Below are 27552 nucleotides of genomic sequence, written 5' to 3'. Positions count from 1 at the left end.
CGTAGCAGAAACGCGTTGTGCGAAATTTAATTCCGGCACTCTGGTTCCGGGCCCCCTTAGCTTACGCCTCCCCACGATTTATAACGACACTGAACCAGTACAGTAGTCGCGTATTCGCGCATAGTAAGTTTTGGTATTGTTGCGGATATACACAGAGCGCGTGTAATATCACCGTGATATATCGCCTGTGATCCACGGGGCATCTCTGCAATATCACCTTCCACAGCAATTACGACGGGATACTTCCGAATGGCTAGACGCGGTATTGTTGCAGTTTGTTTGGTATAGTACGGGGAAAACTGAGATTAGATTAGACCAATTATATATGAACGTGTTCTGTGAACGAGCGAGCGAGAAGCTGCATATGAATGAATGGATGATCTAGGACTAAGTAACTAGTCTGGTTACTTAGTTATGAATATGAAACGTAATAAAATACGCGCGATATACTTTGATAGAAAATATTTTAGAAATATTTCCGCGTCACGTACGCGCATTTTTCGCCATAATCACTAAAGATTGCAGTAAATAGAGAAAAGGAGAAACAAAGGAAAAAAACATTTATATTTTATTCCCGAGAAATCAGTATCAGCTTATCGTACATTTTTCAAATTTTAACGAAATTTCAGATCTACGAAGATAAGCAAAATTCGGTGGTTTACCAACACGGCACGTGATTCGCGTACGCGCAAACATCGAGACGATTGAGCAAAATCGGCGAGCAGAAAGTTGCTTTTTAGAAAAGATTCGTTCATGATCTTCGAGGCTGCCTGTCGAAGCCTCGGAATATGAGTGTCACGTGACGGAGAGAGAGACGAGTATTTCGTTCACGTCGCGGTAGTGTCACCCAATTTCATATCCGCCCGAAATGCTGCGGATCTCGAACCCTTATTCTTATCCCGCTCTAGTTTCGTCTTAGTTTTATCCTCCACCTTCACCGACAGCCCTATCCTTTGCACTAGTCTCATAAAAAAAAAATACGCAAAGATTGAAGATGGATTGATATCTGAAGATATAAGTATAAACATAAGCATCGATTGATTTTTAAAAGAAATTATGTTTATTGATTTAATTCAAAAATTTAATTAAAAGATATCGATGATTAAATAAAAAGATATCAACGTTTAAGGATCATTGCCACTGTCACAAGAGCACGTATTGTCGATCAATCGTATTAATCTATCAATCATCAAGAAGTTTCTAATATTCATGATTGATGCTTAGTGTGTACAAATTATTAATCGTTCAGTGAAACTGGCATGCATTTGCTGATCGATTTGTAATCTTTCGCTAATATCTCGTATTATGTCAAACTAAATCAAATATAATATAATGAGAATAAAATTAAAAAAAACATACAAATATTCTCTGAACAGGCGCAGATATTTATAAAGCATATATATAATGAATATATAATGCAAGCAAATATCAATAATTAACGCGATTGTTACTAAATATTTTTTATAATGTTAAAATTCTTTCATTTATTTTATAAAAGTACTCGTTAAATAATCTGACACATATGTACTCACACGATGAATTGCCTAATTACACTCTTTTCACTCTGCAATTTCTTGCTGATGCATTTATCTCTTTATACGTCGTCTGATATAAAAACTTTATTAATAATTTAAAGTAAAAAGGAGAAAATGTGTATTCAGCTGTGTGTGTATGTGTGAGTTGTAACATATATTCTAACATATATTCTATATCTTCTACGTATATACAGGGTGCGGCATTTATAGTGACGCGGGCATATTTTTCGGAAACGAAGTGAGATATCAAAAAATGTTTCAGACAAAAGTTGCATGGTTTCGAGGGGGCCACATGATAAAAATATGGATTTGACCTTAAGTGGTCTTTTCAAGGTGAGGTCAATGTGATCGATGTTTTCTTAAATGGAACTCCTAAAAATATGCCCGCGTCACTATAAATGCCGCACCCTGTATATATGTACTAAAGAAATATCTTTAGCAGATAAGTTTACTGCTGCCAATCGATAACTTGTAGTTCAAGAATATCGCACGATGTTTCTTAACTTCTTTTTCTTTTCTCGTGTTTAATAGAGATGTGCAATAACCTTGTACTTTAAGAATCAACGTCAGATGCCTTTACCTGCCAAATATTTGTGAATAATTTATAAATATCAAAGTATATTCACGCGCTCTCGCGTGGTGGTAATCTCGATTATACTTTATCAATTTTATTTGCATTATGCGTTGTCACATTACATGTGACAACGCATTAAATTTAATATAGACACGTCGACGACATTCTTATACGGAGGCCAACTCTTCGGGGACGCGGCATAAAGTGGGATATTCCATAGAATATCCAGGTGATACGGTTTCCTAAAATGGAAAGGTACGGTCGAAGCAAGAATAAATTACGCGTCCCGGAAATTTCGACGAACTGTCTTAATCCATTTTCGGGTGTAAGTTTCAATAAAAGAGTCTGAATTATTCGTTCCCATAAAGACTCGTCCTCCTTGCGTTTTTCTTTTCATTGTAAGCATTTCTTTCTTTCATGGACGTTCTTCATCGTCTTTCTGTTTCTCACCTCGCTCGCAGATTCGTTCTTCCCTCCTGTACCTGCTCCCTCAACCTTTCTTTTCATGGACGCTAATCCTGAAAAAGAGCAGTAAGTCATTTTTCACGTGATCCGACTCGATCGAGTTTACGTGCACGAATAATATATTCGTTAGCAATAATCGTAGAGAGAGCTCTTTTACAGATTTATAAAAAAATTTAACGATTTTATCTCTCACACATACACACATTATATATCGTAGAGAAGTTAGTATAACTTTTTCGAGTTATAAATATTGAGTATGTTTTTGAATTGTAATTGACGGCAAATTTACACGGTTTTGTCAAATTAATTTCGCAATATTTTATTCTGCGATTATTTTTGCTTGGATAAGATACAGTTGTTACTTAATTACTTCCGTTAAAACAGATGTTTCGAATCCGTTGAAAACATTTGACATGGGAAGATAAGAGCATTTTTCGAAATTGTTTACACGGATAACATTCCGTTTTCACATATCTACTGGATCTTTTGTGCATCTCGTGTACATAACGTTTCTCTATCTCCTAGAGAACATTTTCCGAACAAATATATAAAATGTTTTACAAGAGATCAAGAGACTTTTAATCACTTGATATCTGAACAAGATTGATAACAAAGATACAAAAGCATCCCGATATTAACTGTTTGTCTCGAGAGAAATAAGACGATAAAAAATGATAAGACAGATCTCGTGTAACATTTTGGAAAATCTTGTTAGAATTGTTACACGAGATCAATTTGTATTCATATTCGCTCGTGCAGCACTCGCTATTTTTCAGTCGATCTTTATATTTACGTCCAAATATATTATCAGCAAGCGAGAAGACTCGTTCAAGCCGCTTAGACAGCTAATGCAAGTGTTCTACTTACAGAATGTATACTTTGGCACGCGAGATGGTGTAAGTAAGACCGACAAGAAGAGAGATAGAGAGCCATGGAAGCTCAAATTCATGTTAGAAAAATAGCGAAAATTTTTACAGCGGAGGGGCCGTTTACCTTCTGGCGGCGGCGAATAAGACGTTTGATTCCAAAACGTTACTTTATTTTCCTCAAACGTTTGCTCGCGTCAAAGTGGGCTTCCTCCTCCTCCTTTCTCTTGCGTTTGGTTGAAACATCGCTCGATGTCGAGCACTATTTGGATATGAAAATTCCGACGGGGGGAAAGAGAGAGTCGTAGTCCCTTGTAACGAGTCTCCGAGGCGAGCTCGCCTTATGAACAACGGTCGGTCGACAATCCTCTTGAGAACCGTGGAAACGCGCCAGCCGACGAGACGGGAGGAAGTGATCGCTTCCGGAAGGGATAACGCGTCGGTTACGGAAGCGTTGCTCGGGGTAAATAGCAATTAGGTACGCCGATTCCTTTGATCCGCTATCCCGCACAGCGTCAACCTTTCTCTGGAGACTCTCGGGATGAAAAGCGTGTGATGTGTGTGGTTTTTCTATCGCGACGACCTTTCTCGAAAATCACACTGGCGTGGCGCGATAGAGGGAGAACACTGATTTCGACGCTTTTGATTCAATTCGCAGACAGTTGGCGCTTGAGATTTATTGATCTATCATCAAAAACGGGCCGCTAAATTTAACGTCTACCATATACGATCCTCAGCAATGTACATTTTTTATTGTTAAATTATTCGTATATATATAATATTTAAAAAAATTATACAATAAGTTTATTAATGATTTATTATAAATACTAATAATCGCAATTGAATTTTACGTCTACGTTTTACGTCTAAAATAACAGCCGCGTAAATGATACATATTAATGATACACGTAATGGTACGTATAGCTAAATTAAACTGATTGCATTTTCATAAAAGATGTTGACGCACATGCCCGTTGATTTACAAAGTCCATGATCATATTTTTAAGCATAAATTACACGCTGAATGCTGCACATTTTACTAAAGCCGCGTGTTTGTCGTGAATTAATTAAATGAAACCGTGTTACAATATTTTGGTATATAATAATATGTATTTCTTGTATTGAAATATTATAATAATACTTCAGTAGTATTATAATAATACTTCAAAGGATTGGCACAGCACATAATATGCCCGGTCTCGGCCCGTCAGTTGAAATTACGAATAAATAGCGAGCGCATTGTTTTATTTGTCAAACTTTGTAATACGGGCGAGCAACGTATACTCTGCAATATCATAAAGTCGTCCGCGTTTCACATTTTATGGATAAAAATATTCAGAGAGAGAAGTTAGGATATTTAACAATTAATTATATAAATAATATTTGTTGAAATATGAAACATGCAATAATAATTATGTAGAAATGAAAGTAATGGAAAATCAGCTTGAACAAAGTTTGTAATATTATAGCATAGTGCCAAGTGATATTAAAATAAAGAATATAGAAATCATAAAATAAAGAATATAAAAACATGCTTAATGTCAAAATAAATATGTTGTATAATCTTTTTTCACCGAGGGATCAAACAAGGATTATTTGATTGGCAGGCTCGGCGACTGTTGTAGACGCACTATGCGATTTCGAATAATTCTATTATGGAAAAATAAATTCTATGTCTTATACATATATTATTAGCAATTGCAGTATTTTTCTTCAAGAAAAACATTATTGATGACATATGATGCCTTACTTAGCAATTGATTTATTTTGTATTAGATTCAATTTTGCATTTATTTTTAATATTACAATTTATAAGGGTTTCTTTGTTTATTTTTTATTTGTGGATAAAACTTGAGCAAAATTAATAATGAGTGCTCGTTGATGACGTAAATATTTTGCTTTTGCAGTTTTAATATGAAATGCGTAGAATAAATTCAATAAATCTAATTTAACGATCATTTTTTTATGTGAATTCTATGCTCTAATCCTTGTCAATCTCGCGGGAAAACGTGTATGTATTATATAACGGGCTACCGGAATGGAACAAATACAAATCTCGGAGCGGAGAGTGTGTCCGCGCGGCCGGCTATTGATTCAACGTGACCACAATTCAGGGTTATAAAGCAGCGTCATTCACAGTGTGACGCGCATGAAATTGGTCCTCCAAAAATACAACTCTCGTCGAAAAAAACGTGAAAGGGGCAGTCGATCGAATCGGCACGGGCCTTCGTAACCCCGATTCTTAATCCGTCGCCATCCACGTGTATTTGCAGTGGGTTGACAGCCAATTCGCCATTTCTCCGTGAAAACTGCGGTGAAGCCAATCAAGCCGCATGCCGAAAAGAGAGAAAGAGAGAGAAGTAAAATAGAACGCGAGCGCGGTTAACTCAGTTGGATCCACGAATGCAAAGGGTTAATCCGGAGAACTCAGCTTGCGATAGATCTCCGCCGACTGTAATCCACCCTTATCTCCTGCTGAAGTTCTGCCACGTAATCCAATAAGCGATTTTTGCACTACGTGCATTTATATAGCGGAAGGTCGCTCCGGATATAGAATCGATATTAATAACAGGATGAGTGAGATATACGTGAAGTCTTTGTAGAACTACAAAAAATTTCTATATAAAATCATTCAATTTTATAGAATACTTTTGAATTTTTATCAGGTCTTTTACTCTTCCGCGATAAAAGATTGAAACAAATTTATTCTCAACTTAAAAGTTGGTCGAACACTAAAGGAAACTCGTCTTGGTATCGGCTGGGCGCGAGCGGGTACTGACGTTGGCGGCGGATATTGGGGCATTTGTCAGCCACTCGAGTGTTAGCGAGTGTAGGTACCGAAGCGGGTATATACTTATTAGCGGCGCGCTTCTATGCATGGCGCCATGCCAACTAGTTACCGGATCGACCCAACGGGTCCTAAAGGTGAAGTCCAAACGCGTACCCGAACCCGGAAACCCGTCTATGCATACTTAGTGCCCCGTTCGCGTCGACAGCGAGCCAGCTTCCTCGGGTCAAAAGCGAGGGAGAAGGGAAAATGTGCTTCGCGAAATCGATACCCTAATAACAGTATCCTAAGAAGAAAAATCGATTTAAAAATTAAATAATTAATTAAAAGTTAAATAATCGATTAAGAGATTTAAATAATTTAAAAAATATTAAAATAATTATCTCTGTATATTTATAAGTTACTGTAAAATTAAAAGAGATTACAATTGTTTACTTTACGTAAGATCAAATACAATCGCCTCATGTACGATTTTTGCAAAACAGTTTTTCGTGTCATTTAATTCTTGAGCGATCGTCACATGAATTCACGATAAAAGTGAAAGATAACGAAACGAGAATTAATGTCAATGAATCGAGCGGTTTGTAAGTCTTTCGTATATCCCGATGAATTATGGAATGAAGAATGAATTTTCGCTCGTGTTTTGGGTCTCATTAAAAGGAGTGTAATTCGGAATAAAATTGTACTTTTTATGATCAATTTCTTCTTGTTGTCAGTTCTTATCTGTATCGCCGGTTTATTGTTGGAAATAAAGTTTAGTCGGATACTGTTATATATAATGTAAAGTAACCCAGTCATGTGTATGTAAATACACCTGCACCTTTGTGCTCATTTGCTGAAAACTTATTGCGCTGTATTTAATTATTACAGCAATCTTATTTCACGTGTATTACAAAAAAAGATCAATTATATAAAACTTGTTTATATAACTTGCTTTATTTAACGCGCGTTTATAGATGTCATAACAAGATAAAGATAAAAATGACACACGTTGAAAGATTATCTAAATAAACGCGATCATCGCGTATTCCAGACTCGTACAAAAATTTCGACGCTATTTCTGATGCGCAATTGCTGATGAAATTGTGCAGTCGATATAGTATATCTCTCTGCGTGCAAAAAACTTTGTAAGTCCTTCAGTAAATACGCCTATTTTTCTTTCTTCCGTTTCTCCCTCTGCGCTTGTTCTCTGTTCTGTTTTTTTATTCTCTCTCTTTTCTCCTTCAACCAGAAATCATAATCGTAACGTTTTTTGGCGAGTTTTACCGTAAAATGGATGTCGAATTTTTTCGACAATATGAGTATATTGTGCTATATTATTACTACTTAAAATTATTTAATATATTGTCTTTCGAAATAAAACGCACTTCACGTTTGATTAATTTCGTTCAGAAAACTTTCCCTGAAAATATTAATATATTATTATAGAGAGAAAAAAATGTAAATATATATGTGTTATGGTTTAAATAAATAAATATATAATGTACTCTTTCAAGCATGCAAAATTCAATATCATTTTCAAGTAGATATATCTTTACGGGTACTGACCATTGGATCTTTCTAATAAATGGTTTTACATCTGGAATCGGGAATCCATTGAATGTATTGGAAAGGGCTAACGTGTAAGCACCCATGTCTCTCCAGACTAACCAGTCGCCTATATAAAGTTCCGGCAATAGCACGTCTTTAAGAATGAGATCATACGAGTCGGCGGTCGGTCCCCATAAATTCGAAAGGAATTTTTCATCGCTTGCCAGCTGCAATATTATATTAATTCGATAATTATGTACTTCACGCAATTATCATTCTTCGTCATATTAAATAGTTACTTATATAGTAAATTAGATAGTAAATTGTATAGTTACATTGAAAGCTAATTCTGGGATTCTGGCCTGCAGACCCAACATTTCGTCTATAAACGAATTGTACACGCCGCAATTCATGTAATACATTCTCGTCAATTCGCCATTTTTGGAAACAGTAAGCTTTTTGGAATGTAAGTAGGAAGCTAAAGTAAAATTCGAACCTACATAATAGCGTCCAGGCTCGCTGATGACTCTTATTGTGGGATCGAGGTCTTTGATTGCGTTGTTAATAATATTGGCCAACTGAGAGAAAAGAAGTAACGAAATGCACGTGTCAACAACAGTATAAACATTTTTCTTAAATAATATACATACCACATCGAGATCTTCGCCGCACACGCTCATGAATCCACCGCCGATATCGATCAGCTGCGCGTCTTCGCAGCCAATCGATTTGGCGAAAGCGATTAATTTTTTACACATTTTGATCCCTCTACGATAGGCGTCCAGTTCTAAACACGGGGTACCGACGTGAAAACTGAAGCCGTGTAAATTCAAGCCGAGATCCTTCGTATATTTTATCAGGCATCTAGCTTCCTTTCGGGGGTCGCAACCGAATTTTGTTCCTAATGATATCGGCGCGTTTTTCGCATCGCAGCGTATACGTATGACGATTCTGTTCGAGTCATGCCAATCAAATATACATCAATGAAAAATAAAACGACTCAAAATATTTTTCGAATAATTATATATAATAATATCTTAATAAAATTTGCCTTATACTTACTTAGCTTCGGGGAAGTAATCTTTAATTTTCACCAACTCAAGTTCACTATCAACCGTCATCTGTTGGACACCCATCTTTCTTGAATATTTTATATGAGACGGCAATTTTGTTGGATGCGCAAAAATGATCCGTTCGCCTTGCACGCCGTACTGCATTACGTGCGCTATCTCTTGCTGTTAAAAACGTTATTATCCTTAACTAACTATGCGAATTATTAGATAACTCGTTAATTTACGTAGAGCTTATATACAATATGAATACAAAATGTAAAGAGGAATATGGTATCTCTAAAATATTTTAATATTCAATTTTTTTATCTCTCTTAGTTTAAATTAATAGAATATGTTGATGAAGTTATTTACGACTTGTATAAATAAGTAAACAGCAAAGCTTTAAATATTTTGTACCAAGATAAAATTTTGATAACTAAAATAAAATTTTTTACCTTAGACGCGCAATCGAAACAACCGTTTAAAGCCGCCAGGACTTTAATTACTGTCGGATTTGAATTGCATTTGATCGCTAAAATTTGAAAATCGTGTGTAAGTATGATATTGATTTTTTTATAAATACATTTCAAAAGAAAAAGAAGAAAGAATTTATTAAATTTCATAAATATACCATAATGTGGAATAACTTTAGGCATTTTACTTATCCATTCGTGATGTCGTTTAATAACATCACCGATATCTGCTATATAAAAGGCATCTTCTGGCTTTTCAATCTTTATTATATCTCTAATGATATCTATGTCATCTACGCCATCGTCAATGATTTTTATTTCTTTGAAATTAAAATGCGACATGATAAAATTAAATAAACACGCAGAAAAATTATCCGCAAAACTCTTTTCTGTAAGAAAAATATTTTAAATTTTAGTTAATATCGTATTAATTATAACATAATTATATTACGTAAATTCAGCTTAATAAATAGATATTACCTATGACAATTATTTTATTGTGTTTAATATATTTTTTAAAACTAATTTAAAGAAGAACTAATTTGAATAATACTTACAGTTTTTAATACGTTAATTTCCAGCTGTTATAAATATGTTACAATAAATATTAATATTTCTGGATTAGAGAAGAGAAGATTTAGAAAAGAGATGAGTCAATTTAATCAAAGCTTCTTGTGAAGAATAATTATGGTTTGTTTGGACTCTCTCTGGTTGTTTCGATAGATTTTAGTTTATAAAAGCACTAACTTTTTAAAATGGGTTGTCAATTTACTATATGGCACGATCAGAATGACTGATTATCCACAGCGTCGTCGGCTTTATATACATTCTTTTGTTCTCTATCTTTCTCTTTCTCTCTGTCTTTCTTATTCACTTTCCAAAATATTGTGATAAGACTATATATATTATCCACACGTTTTTAAAAGTAGACAAATGTTCTTAATTTCATTGAAGTTTCTTGAGAAGAATAATTATGGTTTGTTTGAATTGGGCGTTTCAAAAGATTCTGGTTTGCAGAAACGCTAATTTATATTAAGATAAATACAATGATGCGTTACTCATCTGTCAATTTACTATATGTCATGTTTGAAGCGACTGATTATCCACAGCGTCGATTGGGTATACATTCTTTTGCTTTCTATTACCATCTCTCTTTCTCCTTATCTCTATCTTTCTTTCTTTTAAAACATCGTAATACTATATTACTATTCACACTTTTGATGTAAAGTAAACCAATATCATATTAAATTAGACAAGTTCCAGCATAGTTTGATAAGAATATTTATCAATGAATAATTCATTGCGATATCACCTGGTTAAATAATACGAGTATCTTATCAATCAATATTCCATCTCGAGTTTATTTCTACAGCTACCAAAATCTTGTAACTTATCTGACTACTTATTACGGAAACTAAGTTATTTCATTCGATTAACCCGGGAAAAAAAGTTTAGATCTAATTATACATATATAATTTTGCAGATATAATTATATATGAATTTTTCACCTGATTTAATCATATATATAAATAGATAAAACTGTTTCTGATTATATTTAATTAGATCGCATTATGCATACTTCATATATTGTATATATATGATTAGATACAATTATATATTTTTAAATACAATTAGATCAAATCTCATATATAGAAGAATATAGTACTAAAATAATATTACTCAAATTCATATATAGAAGAATATAGTACTAAAATAATATTGCTCAAATTTTCCAAAAAAAAAAATAAATTTAATTATTATATTAAACTTAAAATTTTTCTGAAATAATAAAATATTGTAAACTATGAAATATAAAAATTGTTATTTAATAAATGTGTAACTCGTATATTCTTAGTATTTTTAAGTTTGACTATACTCGAAAAAGAATCTCAATGTAATTTTACATAACTTGATATGGAGTTATATCTTGATATTTACATATAAATGATAATATAAATAGATCTTATTATATATAATTATATATAATTTGTGATATAATTATATATAATTAGATGTAAACATTTTTTCCTGAAAGTAATTTTAAAAATTATTAGTTTTCTTTTGAAAATTATTTTATTTTGACTTATCAGTCAATTAACTTGAAAATTACACATGGTTATGAAACCGCACACATTTATGAAAGAAATGATTGGCAAAACTTGGAGCGTAAAAAACAAAGAATTAAAACTTAAATTTCTTTTTAAATAAATCATAATAGATATCATATAATATATTAAACTTTACTAAATAATGTATATAATTTATATAATATATTGCGTAATTTAATATATTATAGTGAATTGTGTAAAACTAAATTTTTATCTTAATAATCTTAATTATTAAATATCTATTTCAAAATATATATAGATTCGAAAGAGATAAAGCAGAAGAAATATGAATATAGATATGAATATAAATATGAATCATAAAGAAATATGATTCTCATGATTTATGTTATATACGCAATTAGCTTTCTCGTAACAGATAATCAAATTCTCCAAAACATCATTAACCTTATAAAGACTTTCTAAATTTGTTGACAATAGCGTATGTTATAGATATGTATGTTGAGTAGATATCAAGAACACATGCCGCGGAATCTAATTTAGTATTTCTTATGGACTACAAAAAAGTAGATTCATAATACAATTAATTTTATTTTTGGCGAAGTTTTATCTTACATTATAAGAATTCATTCTATTATTCACATTAAGTTGTATTGTTCGATGGATTTTTGCAGAATGAAGCAAATTGCTCATTGCAATTGCACATTGAATCAATTTGCACTTTAAAATTTTCCCTGTAAATATCAATTTATACAATAATTTAATTAAAAGCTATGTGGGGATTATCGTACGAATGAATAATATTATAATTAAACTATTATTTCTCATTTCTTCGCACTAACCATTGACTCTTCCTAATGAATGGTATCACAATCGGGATTGGGAAACCATTAAATGTAGTAGCAACGGCTATGGAATAAGCACCCATATCTTTCCAAATCAACCAATCGCCTATTTCAATCTCGGGCAACATCACTTCCTTGACAATTAAATCATACGAGTCGGCCGTTGGTCCCCATATACTTGAAAGGAATTTTTCGTGGTTTGTTGGCTACGATGGATAAACCGATGATTACTTTCTATTAATAAAGAATAGCTTTTAATGAAAAAAATAAAATTTAGAATTACCTCGGAAAGTAATAGCGGGACTCTAGCTTGTATACCTAACAGTTCATCTATAAAGGCACTGAACACGCCGCAATTTACGTAATACATTCTCATCATTCTGCCGTTCTTCGGAATAATTCTCTTGGAATGCATATATGCAGCCAAAGTGAAGCCGGAAGTTACGTAGTAACTTCCTGGTTCGCCGATGACTCTTATGCTAGGATCGAGATCCTGTATCGCATCGTTGATAATAGTGGCGAACTAAAAGATTTATGAAAAATGTGCATCAACAACATGCACATAGACAAATGATATAAATAAGAATATTTTAAACGCTATATTTTTCTTACTATTACTAGTCTTTTTAGTGAAATCTTCTACAGTCGATATTTTACGTTAAAAATTTGGGAACTACGCACGGTTTCTTTTTTAGAATTTGTTTTTTAATATTCGTTTTTTAATATTAATTTAGATTCCATTTTACTTAATATCATTTTTTAAAGTTTAACCTAATGTTCTAGTTTAATAAAGTTATCTTATATAAAGATAAGAGAGATTTTGGAAGAAAATCTGGGAAATACCATATCGACATTAGTTCCACTCGCTCCGGGAAATCCACCGCCGATGTCAATCAACTGCACATTGTCGTGTCCAATTGCTTTGGAGGTGTTAATTAATTGTTTGCACAATTCGATCCCTCTTGCATAAGCCTCCATCTCTCCGCATGGGCTACCGACGTGGAAACTGAAGCCGTGTAGATTTAAGCCGAGATGTTTGGCGAGCTGTATTAAACTCACAGTTTCCTCGTCCGGTTCGGAGCCAAATTTCAATCCCAGTACTACCGGCGTATTCTTCGCATCGCAGCGTATACGTATAACGATCCTATTACACATAGAGAAAGCGTCGATCGAAACGGATAAGATCATAAAAAACTTATTAAAACGAATCCCGTGACTCACTTAGCTTCGGGAAAGAGATTCTTAATCTTAAGCAACTCGCTTTCACTGTCCACTGTCATCTGCTCGACGCCCATTTTTTTAGCGTACTTTATGTGAGACGGATATTTGGCCGGATGCGCGAAAATAATTCGATCACCGTGCACTCCGTGTCGCATTACTTGCTCTATTTCTTGCTGTCGTTAATATAATATTATTTTTATCTCGAGATTATCTAATAAACTATATTAAATGATTGTGTGAAGGAAACTCAAGAATTCTTACCTTGGATGCACAATCGAAACCGGCATTCAAAGCCGCGAGAACTTTGATTACTGTTGGATCCGGATTGCATTTAATTGCTAAAATTTGGAATAGATTGAAAGTCTTAATATGAACTGTATGTAAATATATTACTAAGAATGTAAAAATAAAGAATATGCTCACCAAAATGTGGGATGACTCTAGGCATCTTGGTAATCCATTCTTGATGCTTTTGAATAACATTACCGATATCCGCAATATAAAAGGCGTTTTCGTGATCTTCCGTACTAGTCATAGTCCTTATAATATCCATATCATCCATAGTATCGGCAAAGATTTTTATTTCATCAAAAGATCGTGCCATGTTAAAATATACAAACGTAACACTTCAATGAAATATTGAATACACGACTTTCTTTCTCTTTCTAAAAGATTTCAAATAATTGATTATTTAATTTGACATGTTTACAAGTTATATTTTTACAAAATTGAATGAAACATATAAATAACTGTGTTTGTGTAAGCATGTTATATATTTTTATTAAATAACATGGTTATACAAACATGGTTATACGATTTTTTAATAAACTCTGATGTTAAAAATAAAAAGATATGTATGCGTATAATATAATCTTATTGTATATTGAATTATTTTATAGTATATTAGTTAGCTTAGATTGTGTTTTATGCAACAAATATGCAAATTATTTATTAGCGGATAAAATATAAGGAGATGAATTGACTTACTACACTTTGCCTTGATAAACCGAATCTGAAGCTCTCACTAAACACACTAAGCTCTCGTTAAACTCTCGCTAAATACACTAAATATTAAAGTATTTTTAAAATACTGTATACTCCAGAAGGAAACTTTACAAAGTAATTTATGTTAAGAGCAAGATCTTCTTTTATATACATATCCACTTATCGATCCCATTTACGATAATGGAAAATGGGAAGTTTTAGAAATAATAATGATCTATTACTTTTACACTTATTACTTCTAATGAACAAGTGTAGAATTTTAATAAATGGCAAGACACGTATCTGCAAGACAAACAGAATTATGACAAAAAAGAATAAACACATTTTGCAGCATATTTTAACGCTTCTTATATATTTGTTTTGCTCTTCTCACTTTAAAGTAAGCATCTATTTTATCTAGATCATTAACATTTTTGTACATATTCATTTATTTATCATATTCATTTTTTAAAAGAAATAAAAAAATGCTCAGTTATCCTACGTACTCGTCCATAAGTGTAATAACTTAATATTTAGACAATTACCTGCGCTGCAAAAGATAAGAGAAAAAGAGAGAAATTACATTCTCTTTCTTATCTAAAAAAAAAAAAAAAATAAAAATAAAAAATTTTAAATTAAAAAAGACATTTTTCTCTCATTGTCAGTTAACTCCGTCATAATCTTCTATCAACATTCATAGAGAATACCGATGTTTTCAAAAGGCAGAGAGAGAGAGAGAGAGAAACTGCGTATAGAGAATAGTGTAATCATGCGACCATTTTAAGTATTCTGTTTTAAGTGTTTTTTTTCTTATTTGCTCTGTTCATGTAGTCATGAGAGTTAGAACGCAACCGCTTTATTTACACGTGTTTTCAACATCATTATAAAATTTACTCCGTACTCTCTCAGTTTGTTCAATAATAATCCTGTTCTCTTATACTTCGTTAACAAGTTTTACAATAAAACTCGGTGCATGAAACTCCAACAATGAAACGCGGGTCGTCCTATTAAGTCCCCGTGCATGATCGTCATTTTCATAACGGACGAATGACGCAGAAAATTCTTAAAATCATATTGCGTTCACGTATTTACCAGTTAACTGGCTGAGTGTCTCGTTTTAAAACAGCGTCTAGTCCGAAGCCAGAGAGGAGAAGACGAAAGAACGCCATCCTTGCTAGAACGATTTCGAGGAGAACAAAGGTGAAAAACAACACGATCGTTTGTATATGCGAATTGGAAACTAAACATTGGTCATAAAATTGGAACTTGGGAAAGACACAACCGAAAGATTGATAAAAGATTAGAAAATAATACACGGGAAATGGATCGCAGCGTCGACTATAAATCTAGAATTAAACCGGGAGAAGAAATCGACGCACGTTCCGGGAATACAAGCCGGGTCGTGTTGGTAGTAGTAGCGGACTTCCTGCAGTCGGACGTGCCGCGTCGTATAACCGCCTCCGCAGTGACGGAAGCTGGGAAAGGTCGGCCCTGCGAAGTAAGCGACGTCGTTTTGACCCTACCACACCCTCTCCACTCTTGATGACCCTTGGGATTTGAATTTTACAGCGGCACGAGGACACTCTCTCCTTTTTTCGGTTGATCCTCGCACTTTTCAGGCGGCTCGCGAACGAAAGAGAGGAGTCTAAGTTTCAACTTGTTAATTTTAAACACTGTCTGCTCTCCTCAACATTATAGAACATGATAAAGTTTGAAGTTGAGATAAGAATGAATCTCTTCATTGTTTATATATAATTATTATCGCAAAATACTAATCATCTTTGTTGTAAAAAATTTACGGAAAAACGATCTTGATTCGAAGAGTATATTATTGATCACAAAAAATGATATTCATAGACGTATTTTTTATTGTGTTAAATACCGTTTACACGCACATAGACGAAGAGATTTCGATATCCACGCGGGCTTTCCTCACATTAATCAACGTCACGCACGCGTCTGATAACATTTGTCGAAGGCACAACGCCATGAAACCATTCCTTTGATATTCGTTAGTATGTCACACGTAATATCCGCTAGACGGCCGATGATGGATTTGACGCTCTCGCAGATTGCCGTATCGCGTCGAACGATGTCTGTGTGTATTTTTTTTTTTTTTTTTTTTATATATGACGAAAAACATTGCAATACATACGCGGCGCGACCCGATACGTCCGCGATACGTAAAATTGCACGCGTTGTTGGCAGCTGTCGCCATCGGCCAACCATTCCGGCTACCCTCCCGATGTTTTTGACGCGACGATTTTGCCGATTTGCCCGGCATGATAGTCCCCGATTGATTATATATCGATCCGCCGTCGTGAGCATCAATTCGTACGAGAATATTTGGCACGTTTATTCATCGAGCTGAAAATCCACGTGCTACACATCGAAAATCGCATGCATTCCACTCTTGACTTGACACGGGATTTCATTAAATCGGATTTAACTGTTTATTGTTATGGTAAAAAGAGCACAGATCGGAGCTCTATACAAAAATTTAAATGAAAAGAACAGTTGTAAATCATTGAATCTGGATATTATCTGTATAAACGTATAGAAAGAATCAATTCTCTTAGACATGTTAAAGTATACGTGTATATATATATATATATGGCTGTCTAAGAAAGTTGGACGATAAATCTGAAGAACATTTGCGTGTAACACCGTTAATAGTGCTTGGGCGCAGTTTCACCAGGTGCCGATCACGTTTTCGGGAAGCGTTGAAGTACGATCGTAGTTTCACAAGTCATAGTATTTCCGTACAGGCGCGGCGGCTCGCGAAATAATGAAGATCCTCTCTTGCGAAAGCGCGCCACGTCTCGTGCATGAATATCTTGCCGGTTCGCCGTCATTAAAAAAGGCTTACGCTACTTTCAGCTTAGAGACGACGAGGACAAGAGCTAACAAGGCCGGAACTTTGTACTGCGAATGCAAGTTCGGGAGAGAGAAACCCCCGTAATACGTTTTACGTTTCGGGGTATAAGACTCGCGCTGTTAAAGCCGAGTTCAAAACTTGTCGAGATGCTGGCGGGGGAGTCGAGAATGGTGTACACGTGATCGTGATATGCGACGGACACGTTCGCGTTTCAGCGACAGCTTGGCAGTCACCGCAGACAGTGCATACTTTCCGCAGCCTTAGCTAGCGGTGAATTAACCCTTGCACTCTCATTTCTCTGCGCTCGGTATCACGTTCTTTATCTTATTAACCCTGCGTCGTTCACACTTTCCTGGGAAAATAATAGCGAAATAGACCTCGAAGGTTAAATTTACTAAATCTATTACGTTTATCGTATTTTCTCCTCTTTTCCCTTAATTACTCTGACACGAAAAGAAATTAATACCACGTATTTTGATTCGATGAATTATAAATGATTAAATAACCTTAGAGGATATCATGTAAAAAATGATATACAATATCTTAAGCATTATATTAAAGATTAATAAAAATGATACGAATGATTAAAAAAAAAATCTAATTGATTAATTATTTATAACTTTCTGTTTCTCTTTTCCTCTCTTTTGAAAAAAAAAAATTCAAGGAGAGGACTAAACGAATAAAACACGCTTTGATCGTGTTCTTGAACCATTCAAAATCCGCACGTTGGATAGCCAATCGCGCAACAAACACGCACACATACATCATCGCACATGTTACCACGCGGTCGATCAAGGGATCCGTAAACGGCGTGAGCGGCATGCTACGATATTCGCGAACTAATTCAACGTTGTTCCCGCCGTAAATCGCGTGACTCCGGTCCGCCAACGACTTCTTGGATCAGTGTAATAGGTATGTTGCTCACGTACGCTCCGAATGCACAACGCGGGTCGTCTATCGGAGGCGCGGGAGCGAGAGAAGCACAATAATTGGTGCCGCTTCGAACACGCCGTGGTTACATCGATCCGAGAGAGTGCTCGCCGAGAGTGCGAAAAGCTACTCCCTTTTAATCACGCGATAGCGTAAGGCGACAACGAAAAATCCTTTTAGGATGGAAATTTAGCATTCACCGGACTCTCGATTCTACTTGTGAAAGATCGTATATGCGCGATGGAAAATGAATGTTATCTTTTAAAATGTAACATCCGGGATAAAATTGTTGTACATTTAAAATTGCATGCTTGTTTCGTGTCGCCGCAAATTGAGCCAGAGATAAAAGAGAGAAGGCATGAATATAATACTTTAAACTCAGCTCGGATTTAATTAAACCAGATCGATTCCGGTGGAGTGCTTGTGAGTTAAATTTTCATTTGTTCGTTGTATCTTCTCTCAAGATATTGATTCTAGGATTTCCTGAGCTTTTGTGCTTCCGATAGTTATCCTTTCTTTTTTGCAATTTTATCAATTTAAATAAAAATATTGTCTCTGCCTTCATTTTTCAGCTAACAAAATGATATCTTCGTGTTTCCTGTGAAATATTTTTATTAAAATATTTATAAAGGTTTATAGAATAAGCGATATCTCTGATCATCTCGCTGTTCGAAGCAAGATTACAAGTTAATTTCAGATTCAAAGGTGACTCGAATCGATTGCGAGGAATTACGGAAGTCGCGTACCGTAATTCCGATCGAGAAAACCTTCACGTCGTCGGCGGCGAAAATTCGAACGGGCGTCGCGCATTGCGGATAATGTCCGGTTCAGTCGGTCAATCTCGACGTTTCGGAGCTCGGTTTATCTAATCCCCGCTCGATCACGCACACACAGGGATAATCGACTGCACCCTCGGAAGGACAAGAATTTTGATTTCGCGGCGGTGAGCCGCGGCTGAGCATGCGAATTCGTGAACGTAGCGCCGGAAAATCCCTGTCGTCGTTGCAGCAGCAAGGCTAGCACGAAAATCAGAGAAAAAGAGAGAGAGAGAGAGAGAGAGAGAGAGAGGAGTGGGATGCAGTGCAGTGGGACATGAATTCGAAGAATGACACAGGGCATGTAAGGGCAAAAGAGATTATGGGAAATGTAAGGGAGAGGGAGAGGTAGAAGGTATCCCCTCTCCCCCTTCCCCACGATAGTCACGTTATCCATATATGGGCGATCGGACGAGATGGGTGAAAGCGAAGGGAGTGGAAGTGAGTTGGTGGGTGGTCGGTGCACGTCGATCGTACCCACGGAATATCCGCACTATCCTGCGGAAAATCGGTCCGCGGAAAGAGAGAGGTGGAAAGGCGGTGAGGAGGGGGAGGGAGAAGGGGGACGACGACGATAGAATGGGTGTGGGTGATCGGTGAAGCGGAAGGCCGATCACGTAGACGGAATTCCATGGCGCTTCCCTTACCACGCGTCGAACTGAATTAAACCAATCTCGCTTGGGGGGAGGGATGGGGGGTGGGGGGTTGTGGGAAAGGTTGTGCGGATTTAAATAATTGAAATAAACTGTGAGCACACGCCGACTCGGCACGCCGCAACCCTCCGGAAAAAGGGGGACGTCTCGCTCTATCCCTTCCATTTTCGATTCCTGACTCGAGAACGATCTCGTCTATCTCTCCCGCGAAGTCGAAACTCCTTCGTAATCGCGCTAGAATCGATCTGCTATCGTCAATCCCGCTTGTCTTCATGTTTCCGTAATAGTTTTTATATTTTGAATATTTATGTAAGACAAACAATTTGCATGTACAAGAACTAGATGTGATTAATATTATAGATATTCTTATAAATAAATTTTTTAATTTAAATACGCTAAATTGATTTTATTAAATAGTAAATAATAAAGTAAAAAAGTACTATACAATAATGATATTTAGCGTCGGTTTTTTGTAATTTATTTAAAAAATGCGTTAAATTTCATTAAATCATAGCATGTGATTCGTTGGCGAATTATCTATCTAAGATTATACGCCGTAATATTAAACGTTGGAAGAGGAATTTATGCTAATATCCGGATTTATGACCGAGGATGGAAACTAGGTGTCTGGCTCAATTTTAGTAGGACTATTCCCGTTGATGAGAAAACGTTACAAATCTATAAAAGATTTCTATTTTGCTTTATGACGCTCGATATAACATCCACAAGTTTGCGTGCAATGAGTGACCTGTTAATTTAATATTCGTGTATTTTCATCAAATGTATGTACAACTAATATTTCCGAGTTTTATTCTTACTATTATAATTTAGTTTATTTATAAGGTCAAAATTTAATAATTTTCTTATATATATTTCCCATCTTTTTATATTCAATGTTTAAAATTTTTAATATTAAATAAGTCTTAATTCGCGAGCTTTCATGCAAAAAAAGTCTTTCTTTTGAATGTAAGTACTTTACATTCTTTTTACATTCACGAAAATAACTCACCGTCCGAACGAATCTAATATATCTCTTTTCTCTATCCGCTCCGTTTACTTTACACAGTTTATATCCTGTATCTGATTAATAAAGCTTTACAGATACAAGAAACGCATATAAAACTCCATTTCTCTTTTACAACGTCTCTCCGTCCCGCCCTACGTTCGTTCGCTCGCTTTTTCAACTCGGTGAACCGTTTTCCCCGAGCGATCATTACACTATTGGAGTTACGACCCGTTTATTCACCATAAAGACAGAAGTAAGAAGAGGTTTACTCGTAGAAAGGAAGAAATAGACGGCCGTCGACTCGCCCCGTCTCGTCCTTCCTTTCATTCGCGGATTTATGAATGAGAAAACGCGAATACGGCACCGCAAAAACGTTCTATCCTATTTTAATTTTATTTTGTCATCTCGCAAAATCGGACATAGACCCCCTTCTCTCGAGTCCGCTGGATATAAATGGCTCGCGATGCCAAGACTCGCGGAATATAATTTAATTTCAAATCGGTGTTTCCTCCTGCTCGCCAGACAACGCTTGAACACAGCGTCGAGCTCTCCATTAACGAAACTTTTGCAATGAAAATTGCTACAATAAAACCTTACAATAGAAGTCGAATAATTTATCGTGCACTCTTTACCCGCAGCCACAGGTTTACATCGTGCTTTTTCTGCCACGCAATAAAATAACAATCAGGAACTTTATATTTCTGTTATAAAATTTATATTAAACTTTATACACCGTTTCATATACGAGCGTAAATGTCTTATATATAATATTAGAAAATATCCTGCTTGATTTGAAAAGGAAATAAAAGTTTATGTTTTCAGCCTCTAATAATAATTAATTTAATAGCTGATAGCAAGTGTAATATTTATGACCAATCGACGTGAAGAAAAACATAATTCTTGGCAAAGATTAAAATCGAAAACCTGTCGAAAAGCTCTCGAAATGAATTTAGACGTTACTTAGGAGCGCTTACAGGTCACGCGAATTTATCGATCGTTATCCCGAATGTGTGTAACGTGCAAAGCTCATGCGGGTTATCCAAAAAGGACGACCACGAAAATTCTTGGGATAATCCTCGGAGTCAGAATGAGGGAAGTGCGCGCGCTTTTTATCCCCCGGCGAAAGGACGAGGGGGCCGGGGAACGAATCCGGCATCCCGAAATTCTCGTCGACGAGCGTTATCGCAAACTCGTTAAAATCCCTCCGGCTAGATTCCCCGTTAAAATCCCTCCATAAGGATTCCGATCCTGCATTCGTCTAAAGATTCATTCCTCATTCTCGAGAAGGCACCGCCGCTCTCTCGTGGACGGCGACGTGCAGGAAAAAAGCCCACCACCGTAACCGTCGCTCTGATCTCGCAGAAAAGTTATAAGCCGACGGATTATAATGGCGGGACGATAAGAGAGGGCAGTGAGAAAAAGGGAGAGAGAGAGAGAGAAAAAAACGGACCGACCGACTAGGAATCGCTATTAAACCGTCACCGCCTTTTCCGGAATCCCCCGAGGATCCGGTGATTGCGCTCTGGGAACGGTAGAAAGTTCGGAAGTGAAATGTGCGAAAGGAACAAATTGATAGACGGGCAGAAAGGGGAAGGTAAAAAGGCGCGAAAATAGCAATTAATCTTACAGCTAAGTGTGAAATGTTTAATTTTTTAGATCCCCCCTGAAATTGAAGAAAATTGTGCCCCGTACAAGAACTTATTTTACGTCAAACACTTATTTGACAATTTTGTACGGTAAAATATTTTATGAAAACATCTGAATATATATATAAATCGCAGTACAATTTCAGTTTCTTTCTTTATACGTAAATTAAATTATAAAATAATAAGAGAGCGGGAAGACAGTATTAATAAGTATGGCAATTAAATATAAATATTAATATATTTGCATTAGAAAAAAGTTGATATACTGGACGAAAAGAAAAATGAGGCAAATTGTGAAATTAGTAATTAATTTTACAAACGGTTAATGCTTCGGTATTTGCCGATTAATGATTACATGTCCTAATTAAAAAGCAACCTGTGGATTTTCAGTTAACTTGCGTGCGAGCGTTTGCGTCAAAGGGACCGCACGTGTGGACGGTTAATTAAATCGAGGAGTCTAAAGCCGAGGAGTATCGGTTCATCACGACACTGAAAACGTTACGCACTCAAATGCGCACCGCCAATTGCGCAAAGCATGGGTATCGACTTTCGTAAATTAGAGAGAAACGTAACGTAAACATTTCACATGGGTATCGGCAATGAAAGCGTTCTCGATTTCGTTTAGCGATGTCTAAAATTAGCGGGCCCCTCGCTTAATCAAGAGGCAAAATAATTCTCGATTGCCTGAGTCAATCTGTCGGGCCATTAATTACGACGTCGCTTCGTGTTGTCGCCACTTATAGCCTCCCTATACTTTGGTATTTCCGGTTTGATGACAAACCACTTACGCGAAGTATTAAAGCGTGCTTAAACCACACGATTTTTAGACAATAGGCTTGTGCTGTTGAACTGCTTTTCTCTTGCACTCTCTCTACGTTTGAAAAAATCAAACAAAAATTTATTTAGTTCTCGAAAAAAAAGAAAGAGGAAATGTAACATTTTATAATATTGTAATTGTGTATCGATTGAATCCGATAGATTAGATTTATGAATGTACATCAAGTTTGAATGACTACTCGATGAATGCGAGATTATTGGGCCTACTAAAGACGCAGCCATCGATTTCTTACGTTTCAATTGGCTTTTTAGCATGAATGAAGACACGATAAAATCAATATTGTAATGATATTATTACCGAGATATCGTCATAGAAATCGTACAGTGTAAATAAATCTACAGTTTCGCGCGAAGTTAACGAAGTTTGCTTAATTGATAATTTAACGGGTATGCAAGCATCATACAAATTACACAAAGATAGCCTTAGTATCGGCGGGCGCCAGTAATTAAATTACAACTTATCGATTCTCCGTTGAGAGTCAACAGAATTTCCTAACTGTGTCTATCTAACTTGAATGGAACGTTTCTATTTGCGGCGCAATCGATCGGATGATTTGAATGTAACGTTCATCAAACAAGCCAAATGTTCTCTCGGGAATTGAGCAGCATAGCGCTTCCTACGTCCGCAAGACGAACAACTTCATTTGGAAACTGATCGCAAGAATGCAGAAATGTAGCGAGAGAAAGATAGTTTGCCTTTCTTAATTTAAATTGGAATTAAAATTTGCCTTTCTTTCGCGAATCTGTCATCGCCAAGTCTTTTACATTATAGCGCGTTTAATTCCAGTCAAAATTAGTAGAAATAATTGCTAATAATTCCATTCAGCGTACAAATCTTACGTCGGATACCTCCGTTAATCGCGCATCCCTTTCAGAGGAAAGCGTACGGAAATATCGAGACCATTCGGAAAGATTTCCAAATGCAATATCTCCGAGCACTCGGAAGGGATCGTTTTCGCATAAACGATTTTCTATTTTACATTTCACTCCGGACCCCGAGTCCGTCCACGCGTCGGGCGTGTAACTTCGCGAAACAAGAAAATTGCACGGTCCGCAGCCTCCGGGCACTCAGCTTCTCCCCCTTCTTTCCCTTTGGGCGACCACCCTCTCACGCCCGTGTCGATCTCGCCCCAGCCAAGAAAAGTTCCGCAAGTTGGTGGTGCCTCTCGCACCCACCTTGCCGCACTTTTCCAACCGCAAATCCGATCCCGCGGGCGCGAAGTTTTCGAGGTAACCCTCCTCACCCCTCCTCGAGCCAATCCTCCTTCCTTCTCCCTTTCGCGAAAATCTCTCCGCGAGAACATGGTGCCGGTTATTCCGGCAACCAGCGACGGTCGTGCCGAGGGGAAAATTATTTATAAACGTCAAAACAGCGCGGCGAGCCGCGCCGCGGCTACCATTTGCGGAAAGTTGTTGGGGCGTGAAGGGAATTTACTCGCCGGCAACTCCGCGGACATCCTTCGCGGAATTTTCGCGCCGCGCGCGAGACTTGGCGAATGTTCGGCGAACGTGATTAGTCGCCCCGCCGGTGTAGAAGGCGTAATTTACGAGCACGAAACAGCGGAATCGAAAAGAAAGGGAGACCGAGAAAGGTCCTGGAAACGACGGGTGGCGCGGAATATTGAAACCTCTCGGGGCAATTCTTGCGATTACCGTCGTAATGGTCCCTGAATTTAGATCGGTGTTGGACGTGCCTGCGTAAATAACCGTAATCTACGTCTGCGTGTAAGTACATTCGGCGAATAAATGTAAAATTTATGTACCGCGCGTGTAAATGAATCACTTAGGAAATGGAAAAGCATATATATACACACAGAAAAATACATACTATATACAAGTAAATATTACTTGTTTCAAGTATTTCAAAAGTTCATATATCCGCAAATCTATCATAAGTTTATCATAAGCATCAAATTTATTCAAAGCATATTCTGAATCCTAATAAATTTAATACTTCAATCAAGAATATTAAATTATATAATTGAAAGAAATACATTAAATTTTTCTGATCTAATAAATTTTCTTACATTAAATTAACCATATCTGACTTTTCTTCGATAAAATCTTATAATATTCTTCCAAAGAAAATATTTATTTTTTTTTTAGCACATGATAATGAGTATTTCTAAAATTTGTGACAAGTCTATTTTAAGACTATTATTAAGAAAATATTCTTTGTTAAAGATAACTGTTACTTAAAAAAAGTCAATTAAACTGAGTAATCATTTTACTTAGCAATAGAATAATATTTTTCTGTGTGTATATAAGGAACTCGTGGAAAATTCTCTTATTCTGTCTATTATTCATTCAGAAAATGGACACATGTCATGCTATCGGCTCACATAAATTCGGACATTTTTATAAAACATCACGGACAATAAATTTCGCTTAATACGATTTTGAGAAAGATAACATGCGATAAATCGATGGGCTGCTGTTAAGAGAGATATACGCGGCTTTTGCTGCCTCGCCAGTTATTTGTATCGCGAACATAAATGCGAAATAAATACGGAATTTGTTGCGCCGTTGCGTCACGGGGGACATTTATCTGCGATAAAAACAACATCGTGGTGCATCACTATGTCACATGCACGAGTGCTCCGGCATTATGTCGTAAGTCTTTCAGCATACCGCAGGATCATAGACAGAAATTACACACATATTTCTTCGCGAACCGTAAACCTATACGTTGCTCTACCCTAAATCATAAACTCACCGCGACTCCTCTGTGAGGATATTTCAATAGACAGTAACAAATACATCGCGTGTACATCGCAAATACACCCACACATATTCGCGAAGCAGCACACCGCGCTATACACTGTCTCCGCAAAATACCGAGAGCTTTGGGATCTGAGAAATTACACGTTGAGTGAAAATTAGCGTGTAATCATTTACTAGCTACATATAACTAGGTAGATAATTTTTTATTTAGAAACAAATAATGATATATTTTGGATGGCAATTTAATTGAAGAGTCTATATGCGAAAGGATACAAGCGTGTTTGCTATTATTTATTCCAAAGCAACTTTTAATTAGTTAAATTAGTAAATTTGCAGAATCTCAACTCTGAAAATTACGTACACGTGTACGAATTCCGAGAAAAAGCAATTTAAACTTATTTTCAAATGTTTCTGATACATGTATCCTTTCATATTCAGGTCAATTTATTTTAATTAACGTGACACAATTAGAAATTGGTTTTTTTTATTACTGTTTTATATATATAAATTTTAATGTAGTTTAAATTTATTATTCAAGTGGAGGAGTTCGATTCGGTTACTCTTTACATTAATTTAACCTTGGCGCGAGGCCACTTACATAGCAGATTTATACCGGCCCGGCTAGACTCTGTAAGTACGTTTTCCCTTATATAGACCATGAACAGGTGTTTCACGAATCATAAACGTGCGTCGCTCCGTAAATCCGCGAACGCTCGCGTATGTTCCTTTGTGTCCTCATAAATCATAAATTTATGTTCTCGTCGACTGTAAACATATCGCAGGCCTGAGAATGAACATCCCATAAATCGCGCTGCACTCCTGCACCGTATTTAGCATTCTATTCCATTTAACCCTTCTACAGCCGGAATGTTCCCCGAATGCAGCTAATTAAATGCTGAAAACTTAAATCACATGATGTCGTGTGTCGACGAAATCCCATTTATATTTCTCATTTCAAGAGAGATATTGTCGAAGATCAATGGACGTACAAAATCAAGTAAATTAATTTAGTTTAATGATTTTTTTTTTAATTTTTTTATACGGAGAGTAAATTAATCTTTTACATTGTATTATAACAATGCACATTCTGCAAATATAAATACTATTTTCAGAGGTTTTTCTGCACCCCCATTTAGCTTTTACGGATCCATATTGAGTGCGCGAGTCCTAAAACCGAACCACTCCCGTCCAGCGAATTTTCAACATTACCGTCGAGCGGGATGGACGTTAATCCGAAAGTTTCACGGCCAAAGTTGGTCGGGATCACCAGTTTCTGGTTCGATGGCACGCCGTGGGCCATTGGCCGTCCCCGTGTTCATGAACAATGAGCCCCGTGACATTTCGAGCCGTGGCTCTTTACTTCCGGTTTTACGAAGCGTCCGTGCTCTCTGGAGGGCAATTGTCGTCGTTCGTCGGAAAACCGAAGGACAACCGCCGTATTTGCGGCCGCACCGTAAATCTCTGTCTCCCTCTTTCTTTTTCTTAACCACTTAATCCGCGCTCTCACAGATATAACATTGTTTTTACGATTTGTATTATTTATGAAAGCGCATATTTGTAACGATTTATTTTAAAATGCTCGAAAGGATAGATTACGATAAAATTCTTTCTCAAAGATTTTCATCGTAATATCGGAAAATGGGACATAATTATTGGTCAACGAC

The 27552-nt window shown here is 36.2% G+C and overlaps 3 protein-coding genes across 3 annotated transcripts in view; 1 reads left to right on the top strand and 2 right to left on the bottom strand.

The window, feature by feature from the left end:
• The window catches only part of LOC115242072, a gene marked incomplete at its 3' end in the record, with an annotated part of 241921 nt that overhangs the window by 162181 nt on the left and 52188 nt on the right, over positions 1 to 27552 (top strand). The gene's annotated exons all lie outside the window — the stretch shown is intronic.
• LOC115242076 (ornithine decarboxylase 2-like) lies at positions 7597 to 9625 on the bottom strand. Its single transcript, XM_029818112.1, has 7 exons — positions 9442 to 9625; positions 9266 to 9342; positions 8821 to 8993; positions 8409 to 8709; positions 8094 to 8336; positions 7777 to 7985; positions 7597 to 7630 (listed from the first exon to the last, which is right to left on the bottom strand). Exons 1-7 carry the CDS (start codon positions 9623 to 9625, stop codon positions 7597 to 7599), a joined length of 1221 nt encoding a protein of 406 aa, XP_029673972.1.
• Positions 11924 to 14988, bottom strand: LOC115242075 (ornithine decarboxylase 2-like). Its single transcript, XM_029818111.1, has 8 exons — positions 14403 to 14988; positions 13839 to 14080; positions 13677 to 13753; positions 13416 to 13588; positions 13038 to 13338; positions 12478 to 12717; positions 12192 to 12400; positions 11924 to 12083 (listed from the first exon to the last, which is right to left on the bottom strand). The coding sequence occupies exons 2-8, from the start codon at positions 14017 to 14019 to the stop codon at positions 11993 to 11995; spliced, it is 1272 nt and encodes a 423-aa protein (XP_029673971.1). The 5' UTR covers positions 14020 to 14080; positions 14403 to 14988; the 3' UTR covers positions 11924 to 11992.

Source organism: Formica exsecta, unplaced genomic scaffold (assembly GCF_003651465.1).
Source record: "Formica exsecta isolate Colony F162 unplaced genomic scaffold, ASM365146v1 scaffold562, whole genome shotgun sequence".
NCBI lineage: Eukaryota > Metazoa > Arthropoda > Insecta > Hymenoptera > Formicidae > Formica > Formica exsecta.
The sequence above is the reverse complement of the archived record's forward strand: the minus strand, read 5'-3'. Positions and strand labels throughout refer to the sequence as shown.